This window comes from Penicillium citrinum (genome assembly GCF_028827155.1).
Source record: "Penicillium citrinum strain IBT 23319 chromosome Unknown utg000008l:1.0-2707905.0:1.0-2709502.0, whole genome shotgun sequence".
NCBI classification, from domain to species: Eukaryota; Fungi; Ascomycota; class Eurotiomycetes; order Eurotiales; family Aspergillaceae; genus Penicillium; species Penicillium citrinum.
Window position 1 is genome coordinate 1,655,402 of NW_026622693.1, and position 19,744 is coordinate 1,675,145.

Here is a 19,744-nt window from a genome sequence, read left to right on the forward strand (position 1 = left end):
AATGTTTCTGGCTTGTGTTACATTAGCAAGTATATCTTCAGGTGCGCAATATTGTAGATAGATAGTCCAGGCACAATTCCGCGATGCTCAAGAAACAGTTGAATTGAATGTTGCCAGGATACGCAGTAGGTTATATCCAGACCTAAATGTATTTCAAGGAAACTATGTTATGGCTCTAATAAAGATTGAATCATAAATGGCAGTTCTTAATATTGATACTAAAGCCATTTCTCAGAATGACTGGCAGTATCACAAAGCCTCAAAGTAAGCCAAGCCTTAGCTATGAATATTTTCTACTTTTCGTGTCAAACAAACAGGACTGCAAATTCTTCATACCAGTATATAGGATTAGTTGAGAATGTTCCAACTGTTGAATTTGTAATTGAATGTCAGACTCATCGCTACGAATTTCCTACGTAAGCAAACACGATGACTACGAACAGAAAGCATGCGGTTTGAATAAAGGAGCTAGACCTGATTTCTCAGTAGTCACAAATCCGAAGTTCCTCAGATGAAACCAAATTATGGAGATCGAACTGCGTTGATAGAACATCGGGGAGACAGACACAATTTGATAATATAATGTACTCGGGAAAAGGAGTAGAGCTTCAACCTCCAAGGACAATCCTCAAAAAGCGATTATATCTTTTTCTCTCCACATTTGCATACAAAAATCTTTCTCATTTTTCCTGCCAAATATAGGAAAAGAGAAGAAGTAACTCCTTAGACTGGCGTCAACGGCTGGGATTTGTGAACTTCAATGCAGTATCATCAATACGGGCAATAACGTGTTCCCGGGAGCCCTTCTTGGGCTGAAGGAAAAATCGATCCAAAGTTGTGCTGATAAAAGAATCAGGGAGATTATAGACGGTGGCATGCCGATAAGAGAAATCAATATCTTTCCAAACAAAGGCCCGATAGCCGGCGTCCCAGTGCCGGTGCGCAAGAAGAGTGTCATAAGGAGTAGTAGTGGCGTTCATAACCCCAAGCTCATTCCACTCGATCGGAGTCGCCCTGTGGTTGCAATAAACTCGCCATTTCGTCTGTTGATTGTTGGGAGTACGGAGAAAGAACTCAGTTCCGTCTCCATCATCATTCGCACAGAGATTTTTAGTATTTAATATCGGAGGTCCAGGTGGGTCCAGGATACTGCTGCCTGGCACTTTTTCCAGTAAAACATAATTGCTGTGGTTACCTTCTGCATAGCCACCATCAATCCGTTTATGGTCGATGAGGTAACATTGTTTGTCCTCAGCATACCACGAACTTAATAAGCAGTTTGGCTCAGATGCACACTTCTTTGCACAGTCTTCGATCGTAGAGGCGCAGTCGCTTTTCATGTTATCTATGGTCGCCCATTCATCACATTTGTATTTGAACTGTGCACCCCCGTCCAACTGGATAACGGGATCTGATGCGCCTCCAGGTGGGCAGATACCGTCGTAGCTCGCCTGGCTATTACCAGGTATGAGCCCACAATCCTGGGCAGCCAGTGTAACACCGAATGGTGGCTGTGTGGCTAGCGTAAGGGTAAACACGCCGAAAGCGCAAATGACCGATCGAAGCATCGTAATACCCGATGGAAATTCACAAATGAAACAAAACTTCCAAGTTGGATCCAAAAGAGCTATCCAAGGAAATGTGCGTAGAGAATGCCTTGTGGTGCCCTATATTTATAATGCAGATACACTAGAATTGGATGCGCAACCAGTGATTCTTACACCCTCTCTAATCCACCCTGGCCGGCTATGACCGATAGACATATAGACAACTGCAACCCGTTCATGAAAACGGAAGGAAGAAATGCCATCCAGTTGTCTAAATTAAATTTGAGCTATCCACGGATTCCCAGGAGAATTAGTTGGAACCCGTTATGCAACGAAGATCACATGCTCATCTTATATGACGATGAGACTAGGGTAATGATGAAGAAATATTACTGGAGTCCAGGATCCAGTTAGGCCTGGACAACAGGTGGACCATGAGACGGGGTCCCGCCTCATGCTGACAGAACGAGATAGATTGTTACTATAGTAGTGTAGACAACAGGCATATCTAGCTACTATACGTCGCGTTCAGTTAATCCCCTGTTTCATTTCTAAAACTTGAAATAGTTAATGTTATTTAGAAAACCAAATGCATTTGATGCACATCTCTAATAAACATGGATCATAGTATAGTATACTTCGATAGCTAGTGACAGCTTGTCTCGAAACTAGCTTCACTGGCAAATATATCGCATTACCTAATATATTTCCACTATTTGCGTATTTCTACCCTGTATTTATTTATATATGATAAATACAAAATCTGTTTAGTCAAGCATTTCGTACAGATCCGAAAACGCATGTAGTGGTTTTTGACGGTATTAATAAGACTGGATTGCAGTATACTCGCAGGTTTTGAGAAGACCTACCAAACGCAACCCTCAATTTGCAAGTGAGGGTAGCACTTTGATACCCTAGCCCGCATGCGGGTACCCCTAGGGTAGCCCGCGTGTAAGGGGAGTATACTCTATCCCTTTGGCAAAAAAGGTCAAAATACCAAGTCTTTTAGTCAAACAATGCGAATATACTGAGTCTTTGGCCAAAATTATTCAATTTGGCGAAAACGAGGGTAAGAGAGGGTATTAGGGTACTCTCTTGATACTCACGGGTATCTAGCTATTGTACACAATCCCCAAATTGTGGGGCGTGTAGTTAAGCAGTTGAACAGAACCCTCTTTCTGCGGTGCGGGTAGCGGGTACCCACTTGCGGGTTCGTCCCGTACCGAGATTCCTACGAAACCTTAGACTCCACAATTCTTTAGAACGGTAATTATGTGTTTACATTAAGATGACTTTGTATTAAAATTACCATAGCCTCCAAATTCTTGTTGCAGCAAGGGGAAAACCTTTTGCCAGGAGAAAACCCATGCCAAGGCTACTCGTTACAAGAGACCCACTTTCTCAGCACTCCTGAGCTTCCTAAATACTTTTGGCACAGTACAGGAAATAGGGCGAGCTGGATATCTTGGAATTAAGGCAATGGCGTAGAACATGTCGAGGTTGTAGGTACTGCTTGACAGTTGACTTCGGTTTGAGTCCAGGAATGGGTCTGGGCTGGGATAATAGACGTATGAGGTACTTCGGTAGTGACACAGCTATCACAGACTTTTTGTGTCGAACAATTACTGCATGTTGGTTGAGCGCCGCCGCCGCCGCCGCCACCGCCGCCGCCGCCTTGTAGGTGAGGGGGATTGCCGCCTTGGCCTTGCACGAGAGTTGCTGCAAGTGGAACAGCTAGAAGGGTGAGAAGCTTCATTGTCTTAAATTCAAATCTGTTAGTAGTCTCTCTGGTAGTTTTTGTAGGGGCTTTGTCTACCTTTTGAGATATTTTTTTTCCTGGTCTTCGTATTAGATGATCAGAGTGAATGTAGTTTTTGGGAACACATAGAGAGTGAATAGCAATTTATAGACAGCTAGATTTCATATATCAGGTTACAGCTAAGAAGTCGTTGAATCCATTCGCAACTAAATCTTCGGTACCTCTGAAGATTGGAAAGTTAAGGCCGAAACGTAACCAATCATGTTTCGCTCTCCCACATGATGTAATCGGAGTTTTTAAGCTTCAGATAAGGAGAGACGTATTGAAGATATAAGCCAACCAAAGATATCACCGCACAAGTCAGATCAAAGCATCATGGACATTAGGGATAGTTCTCTGTGTAAAGAGCGCTGTTATTGGCGAGCTAGACGCATCATTGATTCTAAAATTTACCTTGAAGAACTTTTGGCATTAGTAGTATTGACTCTTTGCAATGTGAATACGTGTCCCGGACAGTTCTGACAACAAACTTAATTTACAGTAACATGGACATAAGTTCGACTGTAACACTGGTCATTAATCGCCGGAAAACGGAAATCTGGAGCAATGGAGGAGAATAAGGTGAGGAATTCGTGTTGGCTTTAGAAGTTGTCTATGACGGAAGACTCATCCAATCACTGAATCCAGGCATGCTCGATGTTGCTCCGAATGAATGCGATTCAGATTTGGTACCCAAGAGTTCTTGTTTGGGACTAAATTCTGTTTTCCAGCTCCGTGTTGAGCCGTCGGAAATAATGCGACATTAAAATTAATTGCCACCTTGGGTTTTTAGATCATCATAAGGCGCACTAGCTACTACGCAGTCAAAGAGAAATAAGCATTTATTAATCGTAACGGAATTCCCTTTGAACAAATCTATGACATACTTACTTTCAAAGCTTGCATTTCTTTACCTCTTTCGCAAAAAGATATCGGTGGCTGTCCGCCTTCTTGAATGAGACTAATAAAATCCGCAAGAGGAAAGCCTAGGTGGACCACTGTGGTATGAGCAAATATCCTTGGATCAATTAGGACAACAAGTATCTCTCCTTAGAGATTACGACACTTGATAGATTGGATATGACTCACTAAATTGAAATTACTTCTACCTAATGCCCGTATCAAATGTAAGGGAAGGATGCTAGCTACACAAGCTGTTCTGTGGCGTAAGGCCTATAACATGTGTGCGTATCTCATACACCTAAATTACATGTGAATAAACATACAAGTGTCAAGCAATGTTTCATGGCAACGAACGAAAACATGGTCTATTTAGCTCCCCTTGCTTTTGTGGTTATGCTGTGTGACCATCCCGGCATAATGCGAGGAAAAAAGGTTGAACCGGGTGCCTAGTTGTATATACACATTTATGACTTGATGGCATGTTACTCCGCCGCATGCCACTGAGGCCCCTACTGCTGGCTAGACCTAACGGGTAAAACTAGACCTAACGGGTAAAAAGCATTTTCGACTGTGTAATGCGTCTCTGTTGCCCATATGTCACCTGCGTTTTCCCTGCACCTCGCCTGATGATTATCGAAACACGTAGATTCTTCCATGAGTCTTTCCATGTCAAAAGCGCTTTTTACTTCAAAGCTTATTAGACTATCGTTGTCTCCTGATGCAGGGTTTCCTTGGATATATGCAGAAGAACAGTTATCCCGGGGAGCCTCTGTTTAAACCTCGAGATCCGGTTCCTCTTGCCACTTTCATTTTCGTCTGACACAATAGTAACGTGGTTCTCTAATTGGATGTATGTCGAAAAAATGGCGACGAAAGCCCAAAGAGTCATTTTCCTAGCAGTACGGTTGTGGACAAATATAGGTAGTTGAAGTTTTTAATGTGTCAAAATGGCTCTCGATGTGATCGAGAAGTGTTGAATTGACCAACCATTGTTGAATTCTTTCATCGGGGTCTTTTCCTTTGTTGACCAACCACATCGAGCGTGCAGTTCCTTCGAATGTGTTTTACAATGACTATTCCATTCTTTTTTGTCACAGTAAATATCTGCACAAAGATAGCAAAATTGGGCAAAATTACAATGTATCTGTCGGTATATACATTTTCCATTGCTATAGCGTTGTTGATGTAGTGGGCCATCCAAAAATTGTTGTCGACAATGTAGGATACGTTTCATTTGTCTTTGTATTGCAATTCTGCGATAGTTAGTATAACTGCGTAGATATTGTTGTACAAATATTTACGCTGATATAGACAGAGAGCAGACTGGACAACAATTCTTCAATGGATACAGATCTGGATAGTATATTACATACTCTGTATTTGTGCAGAGTTTAACCATATTATCCAGATATTGCTGTCCGATATCGCTATCCAATAAAATCTCGTTAAAAAAATCTCTATCTTTTGTGCGTTCTGGCATGTAACGGGTCAGAACCCGATATAGGGTCATATGTACCACGTAACCTTGTCGTCGTGTTTACCTTTTACCCCAGATGCCGTCGGAACAGAACAACGTGGCACCGAAGCCACACCGTATCCAAATCGCGTCGGCCACTGTATTTACATTTTTCAAGTTTGACAATAACAGTTTGCAGGCAACGCCTTGTTGAAATTAAACCTGGCCTTAGACCTTCACAGTCAGGATTTTTTATAGTTTTCCCTCTGGAGCTGACTAGTTATAGTATATCGTCCGGCCCTGATGGAATGGCCATGGTTTTTCGTGGTGTACTTGCACATGATCTGCGGATGGTCGTAGTAATTGTAGATTGATTGGCTCTCAATAACCTATTTGTAGATTGCGGCCCCTCGCCTTGCAGGGTGCGTAACAATTTGTTGATATTACAATAATTACTGGATTCCACAACAGTATCTGCTCTAGAATCTGACTCAGCGAAAATTGTAAAAATACTCTCAATCTGGATTCGAATCTACTTGTGTCTGTAATTATACCAACTAATGACTGAGAATTTAAAGGTGAGAAGTATAAAAGCTTATTCAAACAATCCATTGCTTATGCTGTATGGCTTTTCGATAGTGAAACTTGAACTGGTTATATCTTTCCCGCCCAAAACATTTTCAGGAAATGTGGCCATGAAACAGATCTCGCTAGTGCGCCTGAGGCATTCAAAGTCCCCAGCGTTGGTGGTCTTGAGAGGATTCCACGGTTTTAACCGAAGCACCAGTTCCGGACCGAGTTGGACCAGCAGTGATAGTTACACGCGTTGAGATAATCATATCTTTGTTCAAGGCCCTGGTTTCATGGTAGGGTGTGATGTCGCCAGTCACCGACACCACAATGGTACAAATGGCAGAAGTAGTTCCATCCACAGAGCAGATCGGTGTACCAAATCTGGTCGGGTCAAGAATATATCAGCATGCGACTCGACATGAACTTCAGTTCTTTAAAACATCACATACTGGTCATAGGGAGGGTTCAACGCATATTCAACTGTTGTAGGTCCTGCAGTGTACAGCAAGCCCGGAAAATATGCACAATCGCTGGCATCTACGGTCTTGGCGCAGTTGATGCTATAGGTAGTTGTATTATTCTCCTAGAGTAAGACTTAAGAATTTGGTTGCAGATTATCAGTAACTACTTTAGATCAAAACTTACCTCTGCCATGATGGATCCGACAAGTGATTGTGGGGTCTCGTTGAGATCAATGAGGAACAGCGATATAACCGAAGTATCCGCCACTGCAAGTGCGAAGGTAATCAAGACCAGTAAAGTAGCATTAAACCACATGATGATCAATCTCAGAAGAGTCTGTGACACGGTTTCTGACGAGAACTGCCTTTTTTTCCTACGAGACTCAGGGATAAAAATTCTAGCGCCATCCTAATCAGGAATAGCGCGTGCCCTCAACTGGGATAAAAAGGGTCGTTAGTGAACTTAGGTATACAATCACACGTATACACAAAACCAGTGTGAAATATATAGAATGTATCCATGAAATAATCTTGAATTTTTCAATTGGGAAGCAAATGCAGAGTTATGTGAGAGGTTTAGAGCCGTTTGTATACGCCCAATCGAAACCCCCCCATGTGTACTTGAACCAGAATATTGATGAAACGCTCCATATCCTAACCACGAGGGTATTTCTGCGTTATGCATATTCAATATTGGCGAATAATATTATTGAAAATAGGATACTATAATATAGTACTTTAAATCAATGTGGTTGTTTCGATCTAATGTTGTAATTGATCGACAGACCATGTGTTTTGCAGCAGCCAGCCCGCTTGGATTAATGCCCCAAAGACAGAAAATTAAAGAGTCTTGACTCAAGCTTCTTTCATGGTTCTACCTAATATGTTTGGTGCTATCAATAATTGATACAAATATTGAATGTGAAGTGTTGGGCAGCATATTTAGTGCATGTTGCATCGTTATAATATGTTACCAATAAGGGCACCCGTCTGATGCCGCGGCGCCAGTGATTCATACGGAACCCTCCATTCTTCTGCAAGGCATTTGACACGATATTCAGTAGCCAATCCCAGGGTGCCTTCAATGTGTCTGAGTCGTTCAATAACAATTTGCCTTTCATTCCAGCTCGACAAGCATCGGCCAGCGACGTAGAGTGGCTGTAGCATATATTTTTGTACAATGGTACTGGACATACCGTATGCAATGGGAAGAATTTCCATTGCGTGGCGACTGATGTTCCGTTGAAGGGTGTTGTATGTCCCTAACAAATCGCGCTTCTGTGATTGTGCGGCAAGAAATCTTTCCTGTGGTTGATTTACTAGTAAAAGAATTCTAGCCATATGATAGAGGGCCATAGCAATAGCACAAGTTTCGGACCCAAACCAGGTTTCCGGAAGAAGGTATTCGCTGTCGTTTTGGTTGGGCGGAAGAGTTTGAGAGATGGGTGCGAGGTATTCCGGTGGTAGGATTTCGTACCATTGGTCAAATTCCATGCTGATATGTGCCCATTGGGGAGTGTTTCCGCAATCATGCGTTACTAGTTTGCAGAGGAGACGGATGAGAGCTTTAAAGAATATAAGCTCCTGATGGGCCTCCTCAATGAGATCCGGTGCTAAACGCCCGGAACTGTCGAGTTGGAGGCCCATTTTTTGCCACAGCGCGATGTCGTCAACGTCTACGCGACATGGCTGGCGTATTGTGACTAACGATTTCACGTTAGAAAGAACGCATTCAATGCAAGAGTTTCACTCACAGCTGTTAAGCATATCGTTCAGTGTAAAGTACCAGAACGACACCTCCAAAGCCCTCATTGGCTGAGGAATGCAGCAGAAATTAACAGAAGAGAGATGCGGACTAAGTAGTTTATTGATTCCGTCCAAGTGGCCTGTCCAAGCTCGCATTGTTGCATTTAAGTCCTCGTATGAGCATAATATGCAGGCAGAGAGGACTCGGAACGCCGACGACATGTTTTCGTGATCGTCGAGATGACTGTGTTCGCTATCAGGAGACCGGTAGATCTCGTCGGGAGAAAGATGACTTTGACTTTTATTGGTGGGAGAATAGTGGGAGATATGGTGGGCCATCAATAGGATGGCCTTTTCGTAGTATTTCGCGCCATACCATATGAAGTCCATATTTGGTCGAAGAATACAGGAGGCTGTCATTTTCGATCGAGGTGTGGTATGTGTCATTTGTGAATGAGATTGCATCTGGCCAATCTGCTTTGCGGCTAGAGCACATGCTGAATAACGGAGAAGTGGGCTCTGACTCGCGAGTTGGACAATATATTGGCTGAAGTAGGATCTTTGGCCAGTGCAAATGTCCATCCATTGTCCACCACCATCTGCAAAGTGCCGCAGAAAGAACCCTATCTCAGCACGATCTTGATTGTTTTCCTCTGGTATGCTGAATGGAATTGCAGATACGCGTAAGGAAGCCCGACTAGTCACTGTTGAGGAATTTTGTGAGATGATCAGACCTGTAGAATGATCTTGTTTGGTGGATGGCAAGGACTGTACTGACGGCGTCCCGATTGCCTCATGGGGTCTTTCTGACCGTGAGGACTGCGTCAGCAGGCGGTCTATGGAAATTGATCCTCTTGAATTTACTGGTGGGATCGCCGGCGACGTCAATAATGCCGTATTTCTGGGAGATTTAGATGGTCGAGGGCCATCGACAGCGGGGTTGACATCACCAGGAGTAATGGCTAGAATTCGCCAAAAAAAAATAGTCAACATCAGCTTGTCACGGACAAGAATAGAGCCATACCCGACACTGATGATTCGAGAGTGTCCTCCGGATGAGTCTGAGGAACTGGAATCTGGGGCCCTGAAGACTGTCGCTTTGGAGGCCTTTCGGCCCGGGATGCCGTCTCCCTCGGGATGAAAACTTGATGGGACCGAAAGAGACCGTCGATAATCCGACAAACACGCCCACCTCTGACGCACTGAGCACATTCCGGCTGGGTCTCATCACATTTGATTCTACGGGCACGGCATTCCGGACTTAAGGTTGTCAATGCCATGCCCCATGTCGTGCCTTCTGCGTTATATCGAGCAGGGACTCACCAGCCTTTGCGTGACCGTTGGCCATTTCGACCAGTCCGTTTTTGCCCTCCAACACGAGATGTTGGCATGACGGCCATTTACCGGAAACTTCGAAGCATGCAAGACACTGGGAGAACTGACATTTCAGCAAGGAAGAGAGTTGGAAGTGGGGTCTGTAGTGGAGACTCGTTTGAATTCCTCGAAATGATAAAGTTGCCGAGGCGTGGCCATCGCGGGGGGGCTGTTGCCCCAGACTGTTTCTCCACATTTCAACTGCATCGAACCACTCTGCGCATCTCCCTGCTGAATATGGTATAACAATCATATTCAGTAAGTTACTATATCAGACACATATCTATATTATATACATAACATATTCAAAACATATTCAAAGCATATTCAGTATAACTATATTGTTACGGACCCTGCGACAAGGACCGCAACTTACAGATGGGCCACCGAGAGCCAACCAATCCCATACCGCATTTGACGGATTGACGGTGAGCTAGAGAAGCTGGCGGAAAAGGTGGCCAGGCACCCAGTCGCCCGGAGGAATAGAGAGGACATAGTTTCTGGATTGAAAATATGCGTCGTTTCTCCTGTCTTCATAGACATTAAGAACAAGTTGACAATGCTATAAACTTGGACATGGATTTTTACAAGGATGTAACATCTCGTATAAGGAGTTTACTTCCATCTATAATGTATAATTGTCGAGCAAAAGATTTCTCTTTTGCAAATGAGGCTTTTCAATACATCTAGCCCCTGCTACCCGCGATAAGATTCTTCGTCAAATCACAGATGGTTCCGCATTACTATAAACAAAAATCCCCTTCGTACCTGTCGCTTATGTATGTCTTTGTATATAGAGATACTCCATGAATTGTTTCAATAACCATTACAATATCTCAAATAAGTATTCCAGATAACTTGATTGAACCATCATTTATCATAGCATGGGGAATTTTGATACTCGCGGAACAAGGTGCCGGATAATCAATGTGTCAAAAAACTATTTAGTGTGATGGTTTTGTATCAATCACCGACAGACAAGTTTCTAATTCACTTTATCTTCAATAAATTTTCTATAGAAACTATGCAGTAAAAGTTTGGAACCACATACCAGCTGGAGATAAGCCCAATCAAAACATATTGGAACAAATTGTAAAACCAGACAGGATAGATTTGAGAATCTCATTTTACTTGGACGTGAATAGTGCATCTAATACGATTGTTTGATATTTTTCTGATCAACTTCAACTTATGGTAGACTTGGCGCCGAAATTATTGCAGTATTATTTTAAGACATAATCAATAGAAGAATTATCTAGAATACGCTGTGAGAATACACTCTGAAGATTTCTTGAAACCATAAATGCTAACGACCTTTCAAGGCTTCAAGGCTGCTCTATATTTTTGAGGAATACGGGATAATAGTTAACTGAACGGCCTGTAATAGTTCATTGTTGAATAACGTTGCAGCAAAAGGTTGTTTATCTTCCCTTCAAATTGCGTTTCATCGATCATTGGAATTGCACGCCATCATGTGGATCTCAACCATGCTGGTAGCGGTCTTAGGATCCCCCTTTCAGATATGAACTACAGAAAAATCAAGTAAAATCGACAAGCATTGTCCTAGCCATGCTCCAACTAACTTATTACCAATTGCCTTGGTAGATTAATGGTAATAGATTAGCTTTGTTTGTCCGCGATGATAGAAAAGTGACGTAACCGACCTGAGCCAAGTGTCTCCCCAAATGGGATAGTTGGCGTTGGTTTACGTATTTCAGACAAGTTTCAAAACCTAGACATGATTGGTCAAATTTCTAAAACATGTTTTGTAGATGAAACATCATATGCATTATCTGAAATCAAAATTCGAATATTCAAATTGACCCCTGTGAAATTGGTGGGCAGAGCGTCTACAGGGAAAACACGGTTCGTTGAAAGACTACCGCCTATGTAGACTCGACGAGATCATATTGTTCATATTGTTGACGTTCTTCTCACAGTAGTTAAAAGAAGTCGCCTCCTCATAATGTACCGGTCAGCTAGCTGCTCTGTTTGAATAAATATGGTTTAAACTACATGGAATGTTGAAAATATGATGTTCTGCCATTTCCGAGAATAGTCGGCTGATATCACAGCGGAAAAGGATTCCACAAACCCCGCAAGTCTCTCGTTGCCTCTAGAATTTTCTATATACATGTAAGGTAATACAGCAATATTGTAGATCATTTTATCATGCCAAACCCCATCACCACGCGTTGAATTTCAAGATATACATATCAAACTCTTTCCGATTATTGGACTTTGCTATCCAAATCATTGGCGTAACATAAACCTTATATCTCATTGGAATCTGTTCGATAGATTTATATCTTTGAAAAATCCTGAGAAGCTATTCAATAGTTTTATTGATCTTCCGGATTTTTGAAAGAACCTCCTGCATATTTTGTTTGACATACAAAATGTCTCCGGTGAAACCTTAGTATCGAAAGTTGGCAATCTTCTTTCCCCATTATTTCAGCTCAGCATATGCAAAATATTACTTTTCGTTATTCATCTGTACCAAGAAGTCGATGGTTACTGGTTGGATATTCTTCGCGTCTAATGTTTCAAGGTATTGTGGAGATATTTACAATTTAGTGGAGCGATACTTGTTTCTTAGCGTGCTTAGACACAGTAACTTGTTGAAAATTTGTCAACAATTATGCCGGCTATATTAATATATGATTTTACGGAGCATATCTTTCAAGTGGCCAAATTGTGCTTTGAGCTCTGTTCCGAGATCCAAGTGTAGAAAATGACGTCGTCGAGAGTCACGCGTATATTCCGAGTGAAGTCATCAGTTGTTTTCAACAAGATACCTTGAACCGTAAAGATGAATTTGTGTTCCTGTTTATATCGTTAGTGCTATTGGCCATTTCTGTTAGCTGTGGTTAGTTAATACAAAATATGACTTAAGCCAAGATAATTCTACTCCAGTGACTTTCTTTCTAGAGATTCAAATAGATAACATATCACTGCATCAGAAATTCTCTCTACACTTTTAACTTAAAGCTCGGATCAATCTGTCATTTTATGATGACTTTCATTTATACATGAGGCAGAGTAATAAAGAACCATCAATTTATTTCAATTCTCATCAGCAACGATAAAATGACTGCTGTTCGCTTTCACAATTGCGGGGACATCCGCGTGGATGAAGTGGAAGAACCACTCTGTGGGAAGGATGAAGTCAAGGTACTTAATTATGAAATGAAAAGCAAAAAGAAATTCTAAGGTCTTAACTCTACTGTTCGAATATTTTATAGATGAAACCGGCTTTCGTTGGAATCTGTGGAAGTGGTATGTTTGACTAGATCTTTTCTTCAGAATGACAGCTTACGTGTGAAAAAATGACAAAGACTTGCATGAATACATGTCCGGGCCGATTTTAGTGTCGAAGAAAGCCTATGCCATGAACGGAAAAGAATCACCCGCCACACTAGGACACGAATTCAGCGGTATTATAGACGAAGTAGGAGAAAATGTTAAGGGTCTTTTCAAGGGACAACGAGCAGTCGTTCGGCCAACGATATATGACGGGAAATGTCCTGCCTGCAAAGGTGGTAATAGACATTGCTGCGAGAATATCAGATTTATCGGCCTTAGCGGTAAGTCATATCTTCCCCACGGAAAATCCCTCCAAAGGGATATTGCTGATAATTGGGATCTACAAGGATACGGTGGTGGAATGTCTCGTTTCATTGTAGCACCCTCAGAGCACTTCTATGCATTGCCTGATGATGTGTCCATGGAAGCCGGTGCACTCGTGGAACCACTGGCAGTGGCTTGGCATGCAGTCAAGTTATCTCCGTTCAAGCCCAATGACACGGCAATTGTATTAGGCGGAGGACCCATCGGGATCGGTGTGATCCAAGTTCTCAAATTGCGAGGAGCGCAGAATATAATTCTCGTGGAGCTGATGGAGAATCGAAAACAGCTTGCCAAGGAGCTCGGTGCAACGCACATTTTAGATCCAAAAAACTGCGATATACCTGCAGAAATATTGAAACTGACGCATAAACGAGGTGCAGACGTTATATTCGATTCCGCTGGGGTGGAGATTGCTCTGAATGGGATAATTGGAGCTTGTCGTGTTCATGGGACGATTGTGAATATTGCTGTTTGGGAGAAGAAACCGTCACTTGCTGTTAATGATATCACATACAGCGAGATCAATTACATGGGAGCTGCGCTTTACGACGAGCAGTCATTCCTCAGTGTGATTGAAGCTCTGAGCGACGGTGAGCTGATGCATAACTTCGTACTCCAAGCTTGGTGTATGACTTTGCTAACGGCCACCTAGGGCAACTCAACACTGATAAGATGATCACTGCAAGAATAAAGCTAGAAGATGCAGTGGAGAAAGGCTTCCGGGAGTTGATTGATCATCGTGATGGTCACTGCAAAATCCTCATCGATGCCCAGGCATAGGAATTTGAATTGTGAATTTATAATAACTGTATTCAGCGAAAATACTTTGTTTCTGTGAGCGCTGAATCACGAGTTGAATATACTGATAATTATTATTTTTTTTCGATCATAAACAGAATATTTCTCGGGATTCTGATTATTGTTACTCGTATTCGGAGATCTATTCGTAGAACGAATTTGTCTCGCAGAAAAACCACCATCTCTTCCAGACATAAGGCAGGCAGGCTTTTCAATCAAGTGATCGCACGAAGCCTTGAGCATGGTTGAAGTGATAGACGGGATCATCCGCCTTTTATTATCGGTGCTTTGACGCTGCCAAACACCTTTATATTAGAAGAGATTCTCGAAATGGTGCTCTTGTTACAGCCAACGGCCGTGCCGTCTCAGTTATGATGGTTCGTCACTGCGTATCATGTCATCGATAAGCTCAGAATTGGAAAGGGGCTAGATTTGGAGTCATTCGCGCGTTACGGGACGATGATCATCCATGTCTATCCAAAGTCTTTGCATACTGCCGGAAATAATATTGCTCAAATAGGATGAGGGTCAACTTCTAATATCTAGATGAGTTGATTGAGAATGAGCATTAATATTCACATGGTACTGCCAAAATTGAGATGGCAGTTTGATTAAAACCCTAACCCTAGAAACAGGCTCAGATTTCCCGTATATTTTCAATGGCCATCAACTTTACAGCATGGTACTATTGGTTTTGTATTGTGTCATGTATCTCATCTCCTATCATGCAAGTATAATACTCCAAATAAAATCGGTTCTGCAAACCAACTTGTGTAAGAATAGTACGACACATCATGCACGCCATCCTTTATATGCTTTTTCTATGTTCTTGGACGTCCTGGGAGTGGATGCTCGAGGACAATCGAAGGAATGAGTCAGCGTAAAGGGGCATCGGCAGAGTTGAAGGGATACGTGATGAAATGACGAATCGAATCAGGATTGTAGTCATTTTACACAGCAAATGTTCTACGCATACGGAAGCTTTTTCCTAGTCAGGTTGAATGCAAATGAAGTTCAGGCTCAGGTTCACGAATTTGTTCATGATGACATAATCTCGTAAAGCTTATGCGAAGAGTCCGTTGGTACAAAGCTGGGGCTTGTTCCTCAATCAAAATGTTAAAAGGCATTTGCTACATCTATCATAATGTGTTCATCGAACTCTTACGTTGATTTGTTAATTGTTGGGGCAGGGCCTGCAGGGCTCACAGCGGCATGTTGGGCAGCTCAATACAACATGTCAACTCGTATCCTTGACCAGAAAGACGGTCGGACTAAAAAAGGACACGCTGATGGTTTACAAGCCCGGACTTTGGAGATACTAGAAGGCTTTGGAATTGCAGACTCTATCGTGAAGCAAGGTGTCCGCAACCCTGACTCGTGCCATTGGGTAAATATAAATACTGCTGTGATTGTGAATCCGCCACTGACTTGTTAGACAACCAATACTAGAACGGGGAACATTAACCGAGTCAAGAAATATGAAACCTGCACCAAGGAAGGCCCAGGATTTAGTCAAATTTTGATAAATCAAGGGGCCGTGGAGCAAGTATTCATTGACTACTTGGAAAACAAGGGAAAAATTCACGTCGAGTGGAATACAATAGCTGAATCATTGAGATTTTTGTCTGATGCTGGTGAAGACTACCAGAGGTTCCCGGTGATTGTGGGTGTAAGGTCTCTCGAAGGGCTTGGTATGTTGATTTCCGGGCTTAAATAATCATTCTCAGCAACTTGTTTAACAATATAGGTCTTGGAGAGAAAGAAATCATAAATGCACGCTATCTTGTCGCATGCGATGGCGCACAAAGCTGGGCCAGAAACGAACTGGGAGTCGTGGCCGATACAGTATCAGAAGATTCCACTTGGGGTGTTCTAGATATAGTTCCAATAACTGACTTCCGTTGGTTTTCCTCCCTACAGCAGGTACCCTGCAACTGACCTTATGTTTAGCCGATGTTCGTCGTTCCTGCTCAATTAAATGTCAGCCTCACGGAAGTATTATGACGGTACCGAGAGAGAATAGACTGGTCCGATTCTACATTCACCTTCGAGAGTTAGAAGAAACATCGGCACAATATCCTGAACACTCCCCGGAAGCAATATTGGAAATAGCTAAGAACATGATGAAACCTTATAATCTGACATATAGATACTGTGACTGGTGGTCCATGTATAAAGTAAGTATGTGCGATTATTGACAGAAACTATGCTAAGCAGAAATTAGATAGGTCGACGCTTAGCTGGACAATATAGGCCTCAAGAGCGGTAAGTGGAAGATCACCAAAGAATGCAGACTGTCTGCTTACTTTCTCTAAGCGTTTTTCTTGCGGGTGATGCTGCACATACTCACTCGCCAATGGGAGGACAAGGAATGAATGTATCTATCCAAGATACATACAATCTTCTATGGAAACTGGGAGAAGTCATTATCGGCCGTCTTGACCCGAGTATTCTGGAAACATATAATTCCGAGCGACGCCCAGTTGCCAAGCAACTTATGACGTTAGATACCTGTCTTGTCGAAGCATACGAGAAAAAGGAGGATAAGCCAGACGAGATCTATAAAATCCGCGATCAATATGCCGGCTTTATGGCTGGTACCGACATAACATATTCCAGTAGCATTTTAATTGCGGACAATGGGATAGCTGGTGCTCTAAAGATTGCGAAAAATCTCAAGCTCGGTATGCGTTTACCGTCTTTCCCTTTATACTATCAGTGTGATGGGGTCCTTGTACACATGATGCAGATCCTTAAGAGTGATGGAGTATGGCGGTTGCTTGTGTTTCCGGGCGGTTTACACCAAACAGGGAGAATGAAAGCTTTGTATCAGTTTTCGGAAAGCTTCAGCAACCAACCGCATTTAGCTGATTTTCAACAAAAGCGTTCTTCGTGTGATCCCCCGATAATGGAATTGCTTCTGATACAACCAAGTTCCAGAACGGCAGCCGAATTGCCAGATCTTCCAGAGCTTTTCCGTCCTTTTGATGATACTCTGGGTTGGGACTACTGGAGAACATTCACCGACAATCAGAATCAAGTTTATACAGGATATGGGATTGATGAGAGAGGCCCGGGGTGTCTGATCCTATGTCGACCGGATCAGCATGTCGCATGGTTAGGCAGCTTAGCGGACACAGCTGGTTTGGATACTTTTTTCTCGAATATATTGGGCCACTAGGGTGAAAACAATAGAATGATGATGTATGCAAGACAAATATTGTCTAAAAAGCAATACTAACAAGAATCTTCATCTAATAGCGTACCTAATGTCACATAGTACTAGTCCGAGGAGAAGCTGAAGTCAGTGAACAGTTTAGACTTTAATAAATAATACAATTAGCGGGTTGAACTGCGTTAGGTACTGGTAATTTTATTTGGCATTAATTTCGTGACATCATTTACCATTTCTGTGGCGTAGATACTGCAAATGACGGAAGCGGGTATTTCATTTAAAATGACGTTTATACAGATATTCCAACAATCTTAAGACAGGTTATTAATGAATTTTCTTAGATGACATGAAATAATTGAATTTCGTGTCAGAAATTCCTATTTCTACGATCGCCCTGGGTCCTGATACTCATTTTTATCCATCAAGATACTATCTAACCTGCCATTCAGTTTATATTGTCAACAAGTCTCAGTCAAACCATGGGCGAAGCGCAGAAATCATCTCTCAACATAGCTTTGATCTCCGAGCAAAGATCGGCATACCTCGACTCCGGATTTTCAGAAGAGCAGTGCGCAGCCCTTACACATGACGGTGAAATAGAGGCTGTCTTGACTGCACTCCAGCATCTTGGCTATTCTGTCACGCTGGTACCTGGGATCCAATCTCTAGTTCAGCTACTAGCAGTAGGAGGATATAAGGATTGGGATCTGGTATTCAATATGGCCCAAGGATTTTTTGGACCAGCAAGGGAGTCGCAGGTTCCTGCACTGCTGGAAGCATATCGAATTCCCTTCACATTCAGCGATGCTGCGACAATGGCGTTATGCCAGAACAAGTCGTTCACTAAGGTACCATCGAAAATATCTATGTTTTCAATTCGTTATAGTAATTTCAAAGGCACCAGATAACCTTAGATCGACATCATATCCCCAATGCATCTTTTGCAGTGATTCACCCGTCGGAGGGAGTGGCAGACACCTCTAAATTTGAGAAGGCCTTGCCACCTTACCCCTTATTCGTTAAGCTTGCCACAGAAGGATCTTCGAAAGGGATTGAAAAAGACAATAAAGTGAACGGATTGGCAGAATTGAAACCGGCAATTCAAAAGTTAAGGCACCAATTTCCAGATCAAGATATTCTCGTCGAATCGTTTCTATCGGGTCGGGAATTCACAGTCAGCATAATGGGTACCGGCGCGCAGAGTAGAGTGATAGGCATAAGAGAACATATATGGCAAGAGAACTCAATTGACGGCACCAATAATGATTATCACTCCGATCCGATGCCAAACTTTGCATGCCGACTTAACAAATCCAATCGAAGTAACAAAATGTTAATTTATAACGATTCGCATGATATGGATGAGCCTCAAATCAAAGCTACGTGCCAGGTAGCGTTGGATGCTTGGAAAGTACTCAACTGCCGTGATTGTGGGCGTGTCGACATTCGGTTTGATTCGGACAAACCAGGGTCAAGCCCGAATGTGTTAGAAGTGGGTATAAGGTCTTACCTCTATCATATCAAACGCAGGAAACTTATATTTGTATTTTATAGGTCAATCCTATTGCTGGGCTGCTCCCAGAGCATTCGCCGCTACCAGCTTCGGCGAAAAGCAGGGGAATGTCTTTCGAAAAACTCATCTCAGAAATTATAGAAATATCTGTGCAAAGAACACGTCATCAAGATGCGCCACCATGTTTGAATTAAATAGCAAACAAATACTGCAATGTTACCGATGACAGACCAAGATGTTCACTTATATCACTCATTTTTGGCTGACGCAGTCATGGTGTTTGTCGCGTTGCTACTTCTTCAATTGGATCAAGAAAAGTCTTCGTTCGTACTAGACCCTTCATTGGCCATGGGCAGTGTTATAGTCTAAACCGTGACAACCCCTGAATTTGCAATGGGGAACTTTGCAGAGAAATGCCGCTTCTAATATAAATCCGACTGCATATAGAATGGAGAAAGCAGGGTCTGTGCCTGGTACTGTAACTAACTAAAGGTATTGGCTAAATGACTTCTTGTCATCGCCATATCGTAGTATCTCGCTGAGCATGTATACAGGAATCGTGATCTATGAATAAATGAAGGAAAGAGGCCTGTTCGTATAATTCAAGTTTCTGTCCTACTGTAGTACTTTTGTCCTGATTGCATTCCCTTTTCGGCTAAGCTGCATCACGTGCAGCCAGACATTATCTTTGTTCAATTAGTTCTATTCATCAAATTTCGAAGCTTAGTATCGAGTATGTAATACACTTGTTTCTTCTCAGACTGGCACGT

General features: G+C 42.5%; 7 protein-coding genes across 7 annotated transcripts; 3 read left to right on the forward strand and 4 right to left on the reverse strand.

Moving 5' to 3' along the window:
* Positions 1–734: 734 nt before the first annotated feature.
* Positions 735–1,568, reverse strand: N7469_009057 (PAN domain-containing protein; the record flags this gene model as incomplete). The annotated part of the gene is made up of 1 exon (XM_056647975.1): positions 735–1,568. One exon carries the CDS (start codon positions 1,566–1,568, stop codon positions 735–737), a length of 834 nt encoding a protein of 277 aa, XP_056497740.1.
* A 1,450-nt stretch (positions 1,569–3,018) lies between these two features.
* Positions 3,019–3,303, reverse strand: N7469_009058 (uncharacterized protein; the record flags this gene model as incomplete). The annotated part of the gene is made up of 1 exon (XM_056647976.1): positions 3,019–3,303. One exon carries the CDS (start codon positions 3,301–3,303, stop codon positions 3,019–3,021), a length of 285 nt encoding a protein of 94 aa, XP_056497741.1.
* A 3,129-nt stretch (positions 3,304–6,432) lies between these two features.
* On the reverse strand, positions 6,433–7,054 carry N7469_009059 (uncharacterized protein; the record flags this gene model as incomplete). Its single annotated transcript, XM_056647977.1, has 3 exons — positions 6,433–6,658; positions 6,727–6,860; positions 6,923–7,054. The coding sequence occupies 3 exons, from the start codon at positions 7,052–7,054 to the stop codon at positions 6,433–6,435; spliced, it is 492 nt and encodes a 163-aa protein (XP_056497742.1).
* Positions 7,055–7,698: 644 nt separating this feature from the next.
* On the reverse strand, positions 7,699–9,832 carry N7469_009060 (uncharacterized protein; the record flags this gene model as incomplete). Its single annotated transcript, XM_056647978.1, has 3 exons — positions 7,699–8,441; positions 8,493–9,686; positions 9,808–9,832. The coding sequence occupies 3 exons, from the start codon at positions 9,830–9,832 to the stop codon at positions 7,699–7,701; spliced, it is 1,962 nt and encodes a 653-aa protein (XP_056497743.1).
* Positions 9,833–13,249: 3,417 nt separating this feature from the next.
* On the forward strand, positions 13,250–14,268 carry N7469_009061 (alcohol dehydrogenase; the record flags this gene model as incomplete). The annotated part of the gene is made up of 2 exons (XM_056647979.1): positions 13,250–14,078; positions 14,141–14,268. The coding sequence occupies 2 exons, from the start codon at positions 13,250–13,252 to the stop codon at positions 14,266–14,268; spliced, it is 957 nt and encodes a 318-aa protein (XP_056497744.1).
* Positions 14,269–15,430: 1,162 nt separating this feature from the next.
* Positions 15,431–17,467, forward strand: N7469_009062 (uncharacterized protein; the record flags this gene model as incomplete). The annotated part of the gene is made up of 6 exons (XM_056647980.1): positions 15,431–15,673; positions 15,722–15,977; positions 16,034–16,186; positions 16,237–16,463; positions 16,511–16,551; positions 16,573–17,467. 6 exons carry the CDS (start codon positions 15,431–15,433, stop codon positions 17,465–17,467), a joined length of 1,815 nt encoding a protein of 604 aa, XP_056497745.1.
* Positions 17,468–17,940: 473 nt separating this feature from the next.
* On the forward strand, positions 17,941–19,115 carry N7469_009063 (D-alanine--D-alanine ligase family protein; the record flags this gene model as incomplete). The annotated part of the gene is made up of 2 exons (XM_056647981.1): positions 17,941–18,309; positions 18,366–19,115. The coding sequence occupies 2 exons, from the start codon at positions 17,941–17,943 to the stop codon at positions 19,113–19,115; spliced, it is 1,119 nt and encodes a 372-aa protein (XP_056497746.1).
* Between the last annotated feature and the right edge of the window lie 629 nt (positions 19,116–19,744).